This window comes from Phascolarctos cinereus, unplaced genomic scaffold (genome assembly GCF_003287225.1).
Source record: "Phascolarctos cinereus isolate Bilbo 61053 unplaced genomic scaffold, phaCin_HiC Scaffold_1;HRSCAF=81, whole genome shotgun sequence".
Lineage (NCBI taxonomy): Eukaryota > Metazoa > Chordata > Mammalia > Diprotodontia > Phascolarctidae > Phascolarctos > Phascolarctos cinereus.
This window is the reverse complement of record NW_027555514.1, coordinates 191,125,604-191,140,761: the sequence shown is the minus strand read 5'-3', so window position 1 is coordinate 191,140,761 and position 15,158 is coordinate 191,125,604. Positions and strand designations below refer to the sequence as shown.

The 15,158-nt window shown below is 37.5% G+C and overlaps 1 protein-coding gene across 1 annotated transcript in view; it reads right to left on the bottom strand.

The window, feature by feature from the left end:
• Positions 1-12,718, bottom strand: part of LOC110218672 (putative polypeptide N-acetylgalactosaminyltransferase 8) — a 29,667-nt gene extending 16,949 nt beyond the window's left edge. Inside the window, 2 exon segments of the mRNA XM_078150089.1 lie at positions 5,033-5,199; positions 12,429-12,718. Coding sequence (XP_078006215.1) covers positions 5,033-5,199; positions 12,429-12,718 — 457 coding nt within the window.
• Between the last annotated feature and the right edge of the window lie 2,440 nt (positions 12,719-15,158).

Sequence of the window (15,158 nt, the reverse complement as noted above, 5' to 3'; positions counted from 1 at the left end):
TTGTTCACACAATTCTCTCAATTTTCCCCTTTGATTCATGGGGGGAGGGGCCAGCCCTCTCCCCCACGGATCACTTATTTATAAACCAAATTTATAAGGTTTTTAATGTGCTCATGCTCATCCTCAATGTTATGTACCAAGAAAAGACCAGTGGGAAGCATCCTGTTGCATAACTTAGTATAACATCTACCATTAGAGTCTAAGAACAATAATGATAACATTCAAACCTTGTTAAATATACTCTGTAGGTAAACTAAGTCAAGCTACAGATGAAACAGAGCTCACAATGGACTAATTTTGAGAGGGAAGATTTACATGTCACCAATGTAATCAAGAAAACTCAGCAAACATAAATACCATGAAACGAAATAGCAAAGAAATACAATGACGGTCGTCAGTATTAAATGACATCAAGCCTCCTTGTATCCTAGTAACCCACTCCCAATGTCCATTTAACCATTTTATCTTGAGTCCCAGATGTCCCATGTAGTCAGCCAGTCCCTGGAAATACCTTCTCTTGGACATTCTGGAAAAGGCCTCATTCTCATGACAGCTCTGAAGGGAGCTTTGGTTCCTGGTTCCAAATCACTTGTAGAGATTCCTAGATTATTCTTGCTGAAATCTGCTGGTAACAAGACTTAATACAATTTTGGTATAATCTTTTAAATTTGGTCTTCCAAACCTGAAACTCCAGAGAACTTCAGTATTTATAAACCACTTATTGTGGTATATATCTTTACCTAAACCCTATACTTGATATAAGAATCTTTAAGAAACAAACAAACAAAATCAACAAACAAAAAACAATTCATGAGAGCCTATCTTGTAAAATGAATTCTTCTGTCTTTTTTTTTTTAATTTTTTGGCAGTTGGGGTTAAGTGACTTGCCCAGGGTCACACAGCTAGTAAGTGTCAAGTGTTTGGTCTGAGGACAGATGTGAATTCAGGTCCTCCTGACTTCCAGGCCAGTGCTCTATCCACTGTGCCACCTAGCTGCCCCAACCCTTCTGTCTTTTAAAATTACCAGACAAAATCTTAAGGAAGTGAATGTTCAAAACTAAAAATAAATAAAATTTTAAAACATAAAATAAAATTATCAGATACTTTAAAAATGGGAAAATAATTTTCTTTACAATTACAAAACAACTTTTATATGTAAAATATCTAATCCAATTTTGAGAATTTATTATTAAAACACAATCAAAGCTTGAATTTTCATACTAGATACATTAGGGAGTCAATCATATTCATATGTATATAGTTCTTAGAGAAAACAGTTTAATCATGTTGCTTTCTCAAAATTTCCTATTCCATTTAATTAGATGATATTTTACCTTACATCTTTGTCTTATTGGTTTATCTAATTCCCCACTTAAGAAGATATCATCTCTATATTATAATTTGACCACAAATACAGATTAAAATTGTAAGATTATTTTTATGCTTGTATCCTATTATGGTAACTCAGAGATGAGACAATTGTGGGAATTGTGTTAACTAAACAGATTACATCTTATGAAACTTACTCCATTTTGAGACTTAAGTTTCATTTTCCTGTAAATAAGCCCCTAATATTTCCTCCAGTTAGAAATCAGATTACATAATCTTGTATCTTGGTTTATATCCAATAATTGTTTGCTTTTAATGCATAAAAATCTGTCTCCCCTTATATTTGGGGTCCAGTGTCAAGCTGAGGAGGCCTGATCCTGATTTGTAATGCGATTGGCATGCATTGCTTAATGAATCAATATACTCCAAAGCTCAAACCTTTGTTTCCTCAGTTATTTGAAACTTCACCCATCACATAACATTAGTATTATTATTATTGTTCTACAAAGGTGTATTTACTTTGATAATATAGTGAGAATGGAAGTTACAAAGCATTTTCCTTTCTCTCCAACACCTGAGAGAATATGTTCTCTTATGCCACGTCATTCCTTAGGAAGAGTGAGCTAAACTTAAAATCACTTTCTATATAACATTCATATTATCAAGTTCGTTTGTGAATTTAGCATAGCTAGTACACAAATTATTACAGCTCCCTCTTGGCTGCCTTTGATCTATGCTGGGTCAAATAAGTTTGGGGTTTCTTTCCTCATTATCTAGCTTATGGAAAATCTTGGCATAGACTCCACCTTAGCTCCTAACCATTATATTTATTACTCAGCCACCTCTAGGTTCATGGTGCACCATTCTGTCACTCTCATCCTGGAGAGGTGGGAACTGAGGCTTAGCCTCCGGAACAGAAAAAAGATCTCAACAACACTGCTTCTATTCTGGATCCCAGAGGAATGAAGGTCTGGAATTTTACACCCAAGTGAACAACAGTCTTGACATGAGCAAACAGCTCTAATCCTTATCCTCTGGAGGACATCAAGATAAATATGATTCCAATTCTGGTTCCTAGAGGAGGGGACTCACCCCCAGGCAAGAAGTAGCAAGTCTCATTTTCAACACATATAGGGAACAGACTCAAAATTATGAAAATAAGGGCCATTCCCCAAATGATAAATAGTCAAAGGAAAGAAATACAAGCTATCAATAGCCATATGAAAAAAAAAAACTAAGAAAAAAAAAGGAAAACAACAAATGTGGGAGGGGCTATGGGAAAAGAGGCACATTGATGCAGAGTTGGTGGAGCTGTTAATTGGTTCAGCTATTTTGGAAAGCAACTTAAAACTATATCTAAAAAGGTACTAAACAGTGCATACCCTTTGACTCAGCAAAAACACTGCCAGACTTATATCCCAAAGAGATCAAAGAAAGAGAAAAATGACCCATATGTACAAAAATATTTATAGCAGGCTCTTTTCATAGTTGCAAAGAATTGGAAATTAAGAGGGTATCCATTATTTAAAGGATGACAGAACATGGCATGTAAATGTAGTAGAATGCTATTATGTGGCAAGAAATGAAGAAAGTTTTAAAGAATCTGGAGAAGATTCAAATGAACTAATGTACAGTGAAATGAGCAGAATGAGAATAAGTATTTCTACTATAACATCAATATTATCAAAAACATTTCTGAAAGACTTAAGAATTCTGATCAACAGACTGATCAATCATTATTCCAGAGGAGCTCTGTCAATGGAACAAGGAGAGAGTCCCTACTAAGGCAAATAAATCGTCTTTTAACATTCAACATCTAGATGCACATGTGAATACTCTGTGAGTCTTCAAGAATTGTGCCCCAAATGATATTAAACATTGTAAAGTTAAACATTTGTTGAATTCGCTTCAATTTATATTTGAGAGTGATTGTAAACCCCATGCCCACATCTGTGATAATCTTTGGCCCTCCCTAAAGACTTTTTTCATTTTGGGATAGAAGTTTAATGAATGGGCTGCTTGGGACTTTTTATATGGCATTTAGGAAACTCTTAATAATTGTGCTACGTGGATTTTGTTGACAAGTTTCAGCGAAAAGTATTTAGGGTGGCCCTTGAAAGTAAAATACTTGAGCCTCCCCGGAGCTCAAAGAAATTTCCAGAATTGGAGATACAGGTGGAATGTGCCAAAGTAATCTAAATTAATTTGCTGAGAAGAGTGATGGGGGTGGGGAGGATTGGGACACTACCTCACTGTAAAAGGAGCTTATACTTGATCCAAAACTATAATTCCTTTGGGACACCCAGAAGAGTGGGTGCTAGTGAAGACCCCTGCTTCATTTCCATGTCCCAGCAGAAATAATGACTGCTCCTACGTGGCAGCTGCAACATATGTACTGGCCTAGAAGATTTTCTGGTCTTTTCTTCTGCTTTGTTTCTTTTTCTCTACGCACAGGTGATAAAACAGTGATCTTGAGGTAGATGTTGTTAGTTTTGGTGGCAGTGACCATGGATCCCAACATAGGGGTTCAGCCACAATGATCAGGCACCAAGGGGAGCAACGTGAGCTAGCCTCTGGTGGAATGAGTACTGTTGAGGTTGACAGGGGAATGAGTCCTTTGCAGGGTACAGAGGCATGACAGTGGGCCATGGCAGGCCCCAAGTAGCCCTATGCTAACTGTGTTCTTGGACTGATTGCTGCTGGTAGAGAACCCAATGGTCAATAGACAACACCTTCTCAGGAAGGCTTGAAAGATCAAGGGATAGAATTACTAGGGAGATTAAACTAGCTATCCAGCTCTCTTGGAAGAAGCAGAGAGTTCTTCAGTAGCAACTAAAAAAAAGAAAAATATTTGATATGCCTAGCTCCTTTTCATGGGACTCCCTGGAAGTAGTGAAATTACTATGACCAACTTGGCCCCAGAGGAGAAGAAATGAGAAATCACTTTCTGTGCTTCCTTTACAGATACAGAGAACTGTGGGTATGGAAGGCTACATATAACATCAGACTTTTTCAGTGTGTTGATTAGTTTTGCTGAACTGTGTTTTTTCCCCTTTGTTGTCTTTGTTATGTTATTGTTGTCGTGCTGTTGTTTCAGTTGTGTCTGACTCTTCGTGATCGCATTTGGGTCTCTTTTTTTTTTTTTGGCAAAGATACTGAAATGGTTTGCCAATTCCTTCTCTAGCACATTTTGCAGATAAAGAAACTGAGGCAAATAGAGTTAAGTGACTTGCCCAGGGACACACAGCTAGTAAATGTCTGAAGCTAGATTTGAACTCAAGTCTTTCTGAAGCCAGGGCCAGAGCTCTATTCGCTGTGCTACCTAGCTTAAGAGATGGCTTTCACAAAGGAGTAGGAATGCAGCTGATGTAAAAATGGGAATGTGGTTGATGTAAAAACAAAAGACATTAATAAAAATTTATTTTTAACTGCCATCTGAAAATTTTTATTAACCCTTTACCCTTCAACCCTTTCTCTTCTCCAGGCCAAATTAACCCAGTTCCGTTGTGCCTTACTCATTGGCCTTATTTCCCATCTCTTTCAACATGTGTAAGACTCTTCTCTGGATCCCTTCCATGTTTTCTCTTTCCCCTGTGTAGGCTAAAAGTATTTGTAAATTCCATTTTAAGGCTGTTTTAAGTTCTAAACGAGAACCAAAACCCCTTCCCAGCATTCATGTGGATACCTTAACCAAGCTACTTACCATTTGAACTAAAGTCATCTACTAGGATGAGCTCTTTAAGCAAGTGAGAAGGGGTCTTATCGATGATACTGATGATGGCTCTATGTATAACAGACATAGCTTCATTCATCAATGTAAGAATGACACTGAGGGTTGGGAGTTTGTGAGGATATTGCTTCTGAAGACATCTGTGAAAATTACATTATTATTAGTAATTAAAAAGTTGATGAGGAACTTTTAAAACTTATCTAGCCTTACCTCTAGGCATGACTTTGCAAAACCTTAATTGGACCAGGGTGGCATCCTACCCAAAATCAAAGCCCATCAGAGGACAGAGAAATCATCATTTGTTTATTCGAATGACAACCATTGAGTTTTTCTATATGCCTAGCTTAAACCCCTTCTGCTGCAATAAAATCTTCTTCCATTTGTATTATCTTCGTGGGATATTTTCCTTTGGTGTCACACAGATCCCTCAAACTCTACAAGACCACCCAAACCAAATGCACATCCTTACTGCACCCCACCCCTCCCTCAAACTGCACTCCCCTACAGAACTGGGCTCCCTTTCCCAGCTTCTGCAGTCAAGGGCACTGCCATTCTCTCATTTTCTAGATTTGAAATCTTATTGTTGTTTCTATTGCTTGCCATTACTTTATCCCATATAACCAGTCAATAAATCCAGATTATTTTTTCTCCAATCTGCTCTTTCCACATCCTTCGTGTTCAACTTTAGACAAAGCCTTCATTATTTCATACCCGGGGGGCAACTAGGTAGCTCAGAGGTTTGTGCTTCAGGCCTGGAGTCAGGAAGACTCATCTTCCTGAGCTCAAATCTGGCCTCAGACACTTACTAGCTGTGTGATCCTGGGCAAATCACTCAACCATGTTGGCCTCAATTTCCTCATCTATAAAATGAGCTGGATAAGGAAATGGCAAACCACTCCAATATCTTTGCCAAGAAAACCCCAAATGGGGTCACGAAGAGTCAGACACAACTAAAAAAGTGACTGAATAACAACTTCATACCTGGAGTCCTGAAATGATTGCCTTAGGTCTCTTCTCAATCACTTGCAAGGTCCACTGCTTTGTTATGTTACCTCACTGATCAAAGGCCCACTCAAGCTATCCACTGCTTGGAAGACCATATCGAAACTCCTTAGCCTGGAAATTGAAGACCTGTATGTCCCTATTTTATCCAAATGTATTTCCTAAAATCTCTTTGAATCAACCTGTTCTTTTCCCAACAAGGCCAATCTTACTACTTACTCTATCTGCCCCTAAAGCTTTGCCCAAGCTGTTTTGAATGCCCCTTCCCTTTTTTCCTCTGCCTACCACACTCCATCAGATCCATCATGGAGAGCCCTAACCCTGCATCAGCTCCTGCTGATCTCTTTCTTCTCTGATCTTCTACATGCACTTATGTCTATTCAATGAGACTTTATCATAATAATGCTATCTAGCATGCTATCTAACCTTAAGGTTTAGAAAGTGCTGTACAGGCGTTTTATCCTGACAACAACCCTGAGACATAGATGCTAATATTATCTCCATTTTATAGTTGAAGAAACTTAGGCAGACAGAGGTTAAGAGATTTGTTCAGCATCATACACCTAGTAAGTGTCTAAGGTGGATTTGAATAAAGGTCTCTTGATTCTGGGCATTGTGGCAGGCTATTTCTATCATTTGCCATTTTTGATGCTGATCATATTGGTTCTGGTTTGTATCTTTTTTCATCAGTCTTTTGCAACTCTGTGAAGGTTGGTAATGTTCCTTATGCTTCTTTGATATCCCCTAGTGGCCTATAAAAGTTCTGAGTAAAAACAGACATCAGTCAAAGTCTGATGAATTGAATTAAGATGAAGAATAGCCTATTACCATCCTACTTAATGACATTCAACACTAGAGGGGTCTCTCTCAGCATTTTTCTCTTTAGGCTAAATAGCCCCATAACCTTTCCATAAAGATTCCCCCCTCCATCTTCTTAGCTAAAAAGCTTTGGACCCTTTCGCCTTATTTTTGCCCTGGACCAGTTTCACAATAGTTGGGGTTTTTTTTAATTCCTTCTCCATCCTCTCCTGTCTACCTTCTTCTCTTTCAGTTTATATGACCTTAAGTTTTTTGTGAATAGGATTTTTTTTTACTCTTTACATTGGTATCCCTAGTGCTGGCACTTAGTAATTGTTGGATAAATTCTTGTTGAATGATTGATTGATGGATGAATTCTTTTCCTACCTGTATGACTGCTCCTTCTTAGTCTTCTTGGTTGGATCGTGACCCAAGTTCCAGCCTTCTTACTGTGGCTGTATCCCTTCAGCTAAGTCCTGGACCCTTGTCTCTTATCTCCTTAGAACTCCCTATCATGATGACCTCATCCACTCCCTTGAATTCAGTTATCAACTTAATACAGAAAACTCCCAGATCTCTTCTGAGTTACAGTCCTGCATTTCGTGTAAATACTTATTATTCATTTTGAACTGAGTGCCATATAGACATCTCAGTCTCGATACAGTAATCAATGTCTTTCCTCATCTCCTTAAATACTGGTGCCTCTTTCTCTTCTCATTACCATGTATTTATTTTTTCTATATTTTATATACACTTATATTTGTAAGGGCTCTTTCCCCCAATAGAATGTAGCCTCCTTAAGGACAGGGGCTGTTGTCATTTTATCTTCGTATTCCTGATACCTAAAACAGAATTTGATAAATATTTGTGGGTTGATTGCATACCTTTAAAGCTTGTATCATACAATCTGCAAATATGTTTCATTTCCTCAGTAGGTAGATTCTAAGTTTTTTGAAGGTTATTTTTAAATCTTTGAATCCTAAGGGACTAGAATAGTGCCTTAAAAGTAATCATTTAATAAAGGTTTGTTAAATTTAAGTAAATTGAATTGAATGATCTGTATCCTATTTTTAAAAAACACATATGAAGTACATTTGTTGACATGATCAATGTGGGATTTTTTTTGTTAATGATGCATACTTGTCAGAAGAGATTTGTTTTATTTTTCTTTTTTCCCCTTGGGGGAGCAGTGGGAAGAAGATAATTTTTTGTTCATTAAAGATAATTTAAAAAGTAAAATATATTTAAGGAACATTTCATTATGGGAAAAAAATAAATCAATTTTTAAGTTTGTTTATTTATTTATTTACTTACTTACTTATTTATTTTATTTATATGTCATTGATTTTTTTCTCTGTTGTGTGGATCAGAGAGGAAAAAAAGGCAACCTTCCCTTACATGTAAGTTAGATAGACCTGAAGTCAAGAAGACTTGAGTTAAAATCTGGCCTCTGATACTAATTATCTGTGCGACCCTGGGCAAATCATTTAATGTGACTTAAAGTCACTTATCTGCCTCAGTTTCCTCAACTGTAAAATGGGAATACCTTAACACCTACTTCCTAGGGATATTTTGAGTATCAAATGAGATAATATTTGTAAAGCACTAAAAAGAGTGCCTGTCATATAGTGAGTGCTTAATAAATGCTTATTTCCTGCCTTCCTTAAAAAAGGTTCCAATTACTTTCAGGAAGCAGTAAGCAGTCAGGCCCTAAGTATCTGAAACTAGCAGAAGAGGGGAGTTCTTTTTCTTTTGATACCCCTGGAATCTTTCTTGTAGCATCATATTATGCTAAAGGACAGAAGCAAAGGCACAGAGGCGAAATAAAGAGGAGTAAAAATATTGTAGAGAGATTATATCTAACATACATGAAATAGCCTACACTAATCTGATTTCTTAGAGAAGAGGGTATTAGTGATCCAATGTTGTCTGCAAAGACTGCCTAGTAGTCTGCCATCTTTAAAATTTGCCTAATTATCTGTAGTTCCTCCAAGATTAGGCCTGAGTTACTTATGCTAGTGTCATCATCCATCATCATCATCATCATCTTCATCAAATTTCCATAGTAATTTATAGTTTGCAAATGCTTTCCTCATGACAACCTTGAGAGGCACATAGCCAAGTATTATTAACCATATTTTACAGACGAGGCTGCTGAAACTCAGAGAAGTGAATGATGTCAGTCATACAGCTAGTATGTGAGAGAGCAAAGCCTCAAGCACTGTGCTAGGTCCTGAGCATACAAGTGTAACAACAAGACAGACTCAACCCTTAAGATGCTGACATTCTACCAGGGTGATGCAATATGTTCACAGATAAGTAAATACAAGATACATATAACATACATACACAGACACATATGTATACATACACATTAGTAATTTGAGGTATGTGTAAAATTAACGATGCGGGGAGGGAGGGAATCAAGAAGGTCTTTTGAAGGAGTTAACACATAAGTTGGGTCCTGAAGGCATCTAGGAGTTCCAAGAGTCAGAGGTGAGGAGGGGGAACAGTTCCAGATAAAGTATAGGGAGCCAAGATGATGGAGTAAAGGGGGTATTCTAGTCAAACTCTCCCAGCATTCCCCTCTTAACTTTAAAATAATGCATCAAATAGAATTCTAAAGCAGAATAACCAAAAAAAGAGTAAATAATTTTTCCTCAGGACAACTTAGGAGATCAGAAGGAAAGACTTATGGCACTGAGGTGGGGGCTGGCCAGGAGCATAGCAGGGTTGCAACACCAGCTATGGGCCCTGGAGGCAGTGGCAGCAGCAGCAGAACTAGGAGCTCTCACTGCCCAGAGATGGTAAGGGGATTGAACACCTGGTCAGAAAGAGATTCCAGGGGACCCTTGGAATGAGGGAGTCAGAGAACAAATCATAGAAATAATAATAATTCCATTAAAGGTAATGACAACAATGAGACAATACACCAAAATTTGTGGGATAATGCTGAAAAAAGTACCAAAGAACAAATTCATATCTCTCAATGCTTATGAGAAACAGCAGATCAATGAATTGGGCATGCAACAACAACAACAAAAACTAGGGAAAAATAATTTAAATTCCCAATTAAACACCAAAATAGAAATCCTAAAAATCAAAGAAGAGATTAATAAAATTGGAAATAACAAAAAATCAAACTTTTGAATAGGAGCTGGCCTTATGAAAAAAATTAAATAGATAAACCATGGATTAATTTTATTTTTAAAAAAAGAAAGAAGAAAATCAATGACAAGTATCAAAAATGAAAAGGGTAAATGTACCACCAATGAAGATGAAATTAAAGCTACTATTAGCCAACTATATGCCAATAAAACTGACAATCTAAATAAAATCAGTGAATATTTACAAAAATATAAATTGCCCAGAATAACAGAAGAGTAAATAGAATAATAAATAACTTTATCTTAGAAAAAGAAATTGAACATGCCATAAATGAACTCCCTAAGAAAAAGAAAATCCTCACACATAGAGGGATTTACAAGCGAATTTTACCAAATATTTAAAGAACAATTAATTCCAATAATATATAAACCATTTGAAAAAATAGGCAAAGAAGGAGTTCCACCAAATTCTTTCTATGACCCAAATATGGTTTTGATACATAAACCAGTGAAATCGAAGAGAGAGAGAGAGAAAGAGAAAGAGTGAGAGAGAGAGAGAGAGAGGAGCTATAGATCAATTTCCCCAATGAATATTGGTGTAAAAAAATTAAATAAAAAGCTAGCAAATAATATTAAAAGACACTATAACTAGGTGAGATGTATACCACGAATCCAGGGTTGGTTCAATATTGGGAAAACTATAAGTGACCATATCAATAACAAAAACAACAAAATCATATAATTATATCAATAGTTGCATGAAAAAGTTTTTGAAAAAATAACAACACCCATTAAAAAACTACTAGAAAACCTAAGACCAAATGGAGCTTTTCTTAAAATGATAGGTAGTTTCTATCTAAAACCAGCAGCAATCATTATCTGTAATGGGGATAAGCTAGAAGCCTTCCCAATAAGATCAGAAGTGAAACTTCCCATTATCATCACTATTATCCAATATTGTACTAGGAATGCTAGCTATAGCAATAAGAGAAGAAAAAGAAGTTGAAGGAATAAAGAATAAAGAAACAATAAAGAAACAAAACTACTGTTCTTTGTAGATGATATGATAGTATACTTAGAGAACCCTAGAGAATCAACTAAAACAACGAATAACTTTAGCAAAGTTGCAGGATATAAAATAAACCCTCACAAATCGTCAACATTTCTATATATTACCAACAAAGTCCAGCAGGAAGAGTTAGAAAGAAAAAATCCATTTAAAATAACTGCAGACAAGTCTACCCACCAAGACAAGGCTAAGGACTAGGTGAACACAATTACAAAACACTTCTCACACAAATAAAGAAGATCTCTGGGACTTTACCCAGGCTATTCAGTACTATTCTCACCTCCATTTTGAATCTGTAGCTTCCTTCAAAGTTCAGACTTCTCTTATTACCTCCATATGCCTTCCCTAATTACTTCCCTCATCGTCAAATTGCTTCACATTTACTTTGTATATATTTTGTAGTTACTTATATGTGAGCATTTTGTTTATCCCCTAAAAAATATAAGTTCTTTGAGGTCAGAGTCTATTTCATTGTTATCTTTGTGTTTACAGCATTTAATGCAGTACTTGGCACATAGTAGGTCCTTCATAATTGATTGTTTGTCAAAATTTGCAAGTTCCCTCACCACATTAGTGGGACAAAAGATTTCACTATTAATACTGAAAAATGATGAAGCCAAATCAGGGGATGTTGGATGAAGCCCCTGACTATTTGAAGCATGTTTTTAACTTTCACTAGTCTGACCCTGTGAAGTATTCTATTTTTTCTTATGACTGGGAAAAATGAAAAATATATATAGCACTTATAAATTCAATCTGTATCACTTACTATTTACTTATTTGTGTGTTCCCTTGACAATATTTCCTCCTTGCCTGGTGTTTCTCTAATTCAGCCATTAAGTCTTTGAGGTCAAGGTATTTTTCATGTGCCTTGCATAGTGCTGGGTGTTGTAGAGTCATATTTGTGAACCAAAGGAAGGAGGGAAATAAGGAAAGGGCAGAAGAGAGGAAATAAAAAAGAATAAAGGACAAATACAGAGATATTTGGATGGAGGATTTGGGAGAGAATAGTACATAATCTGGGTCCTGAGTGACCTCCAGTAATTTACTTGGTGTTCAGCGAAGAAGCAATCTCTAAATTCCATTTTGGTTCTGAGAGCTCTAAGGATCTATAAATTTTCTGTCCAGCCTCCTTTTGCTATGTACTCTAGAATAATCTTGTAATCATTCTGCATCAGTTTCATAATGCATGAAATGAAGAAAAATTCTGCTCGGCCTTCCTGAGTTCATTGTCCAGCCCTTCAAAACCATTTTTCCACTTTAGCACTTTCATCCCCTTTAGCACTTTCTCAGAGGTACAACTTTTAATCAAACAAAAAACCCCTCTGGACTTCTTAACATCTTACCCTACTTACTTAACCTCTTTGTTAGAACAACCCCACTCCTATTGTACCTGCGGCTTCGAAGGTCTTTAATAGAGCGGTTGAGAGGCAGCCGGTCACTCAGGTACACATTGTAGCCAAACTGGATGAAGAGGTCATGGGCCAGCATCTGTTGGGATTCAGTCAAATCTTCACCCCAACATTGGAAAAGAACTGAGTCTGGGAAAAGTTTTCTTGGTGGCTTGTGCTCTGTTTCCTTCTGAGTCCTGTTTTCTGATGCTCTAGGGGCCTGCTTCCCTTCATCTTCTGGTCTTCCTGATGCCTTGGTAACAGCCTCTGCCTCCTTCATCTCTTTTTGCATCCTGGTGTGCTTCATGGAATCCTCTGCACATGGGATGTGGGGTGGAGTAGGGAAAGAAGGACGGTTGGAAAAAATGTACATATTTCAAGCAACTCTGATCACACAGACATTTCTATATATCTGAATTTTTCTGAGGCTCCCAAGAGTCCAGGATTAGAAAATGGTTCACACATGCCTTCCTTCTCTGGATAGAATATGTGGTCCAGGAGCATTGCTCTCCTTAAGGCAGGGTGGTAAGTAGGGGTCCAAGGGTGACCTCCCCCTCCTTCCAATCTACAAGAAGTTCTTAGAGAGATTTTAGAGGGTTCGTGAACTTGGATGAGGGGGAGTAATTACATTTTTATATTTAATCAGTTTTCTTTGTAATTATGATTTTTATTTTATATGGTTTAAAAATGATTTTGTGTAACCCATAGGCCAAACAGGTATGTATGCAGCTAGGCGGTGTAGGGGATAGAATGCTAGGTCCAAAAAGAGCTCAAGAAGTTGTTGTTGTTCAGTCATTTCAGGCATATCCAACTCTTTTGTACCCCAGTTGAGCTTTTTTTTTTTGGCAAAGATACGGAGTGGTTTGCTATTTCCTTCTCCAGCTCATTTTTTACAGATGAAGAAACTGAGGCAAACAGGCTTAAGTGACTTGCCCAGGGTCACGCAACTAAGGCTGGATTTGAACTCAGGTCCTCCTGACTCCAATCCACTGTACTGCCTAGAACCCAAGAAGATTTGAGTTCAAATCCAGCCTCAGACACTTACTAGCTGTGTGATCCTTGGCAGGTTACTTCAGCTCTGCCTGCCTCAATTTTCTCAACCATAAAATGGTGATTACAATAGCACCTACCTCCCAAGGTTCTTACGAGGCTCCGAATGAGATAATACTTGTCAAGTTCTTAGCAGAGTGCCTGGCACATAGTAGGTGCTTAATAAATGTTTATTTCCTTCCCCAAAGAATTCCTCCTCTAGGACCATTAAACTTTATCTGTCCTGTGTCCTTCCTTTTAAGTCTGTAGAGCTATTTAGCTGTGATATGACAGACTAATATGGATGAGTTGGTACCTTTTTAGTTTTCTATGTCTCCTTTTCTACCGCTTTGCTGTTGTTATTTAGTCTTTTTTCAGTCAAGTCTGACTCCTCATAACCTTATTTGGGGTTTTCTTGGCAAAGAAAGTGAGGGGGTTTGCATTTCCTTCTCTAGCTCATTTTACAGATGAGGAAGCCAAGGCAAACACGGTTAAGTGACTTGCCTAAGGTCACACAGCTAGGAAGTGTCTGAGGCTGGATTTGAACTTAGGAAGATGAGTATTCCTGACCCAGGCCCAGTACTCTAATCACTGTGCAACCTAGCTGCCCTTTCTACTGCTACTTCTTATTTTACCTGGAATGTCAATTCAATCCATTTAGACAAATATTCATTAAGAACTTACTCTAGGCAATGAATACACTGTATCTGCGGCTGGGGATACAAAAGTAGAAAATGATGCCATCCTGGCAAAAGAGTTTATATTCTAATAGAGAGATAAAATGTGGACACAAAGAATTATACCATTTAGAAAGACAGCGTGGTATAGTAGCAGGAATGTTGGACTCAGTAAAGACATGGGTTCAAATCTTGTCTCTAACACTAACTAGCAGTAATACCAAGGATGAGCCATTTAAACTGTAAGCCTCAGTATCCTCATCTATAAAATAGCAATAAAAATACCTATAGTACCTATCTCACAGCATTGTGAGGATCAGAGAAGATAATGTGTAAAAAAACCCAACAAAACTTTATAAACTTTAAAGTGCTGTAGAAATGCCAGTCAGCTGTTATTGGGGAGTAGTGGATAGTGTTGAACTTGGGATCAGGACGACCCGGTTTCAAATCCTGCCTCTGGCATATGTGACCTAGCTGTGTGACCATAGAACCGAAAGGAAAAACAAAACAAAACTTTTATTGACTACATATGAAGCACTGTACAAAGCCCTGCCAACTGCTTTTCTTTTGACCTCGAGACAGTGCCTACTCTCAGGGAACTCACATTCTAATTGGAGACAACAAAACATAAAAGGGGGAAGGGGTCATGTTCATGGTTGGTTTGTGGCTGTCACTTACAAAGAACCTCTAATGTACAGACTATGTACTGGCAGGTCCCACTGATGAAATTGCTTGTCTAGCTCGTTAGCCTCTCAACATAAAATGTTACTACTATTATTCTACAAGCTAGAAAATTATGTACACAAGAGAATTCAAATAGACTGGCCTGAGTAGTTCAGAGAGGGAGGAATCACCTGTATTTTGGTGGGTCAAGGAAAGGACCTCTCAGTCGGGCCTTCAAGAAAGAGAAGAATTTCAGTGGATAGAAATGAGAGTGGATCCTGGGCCTGTTTAGCAATTGGGACATTTGCAAAATCACCTAGCCCAAAGAGCAAAGTGTAAGATCAGGATAGTTACGATTCCAAG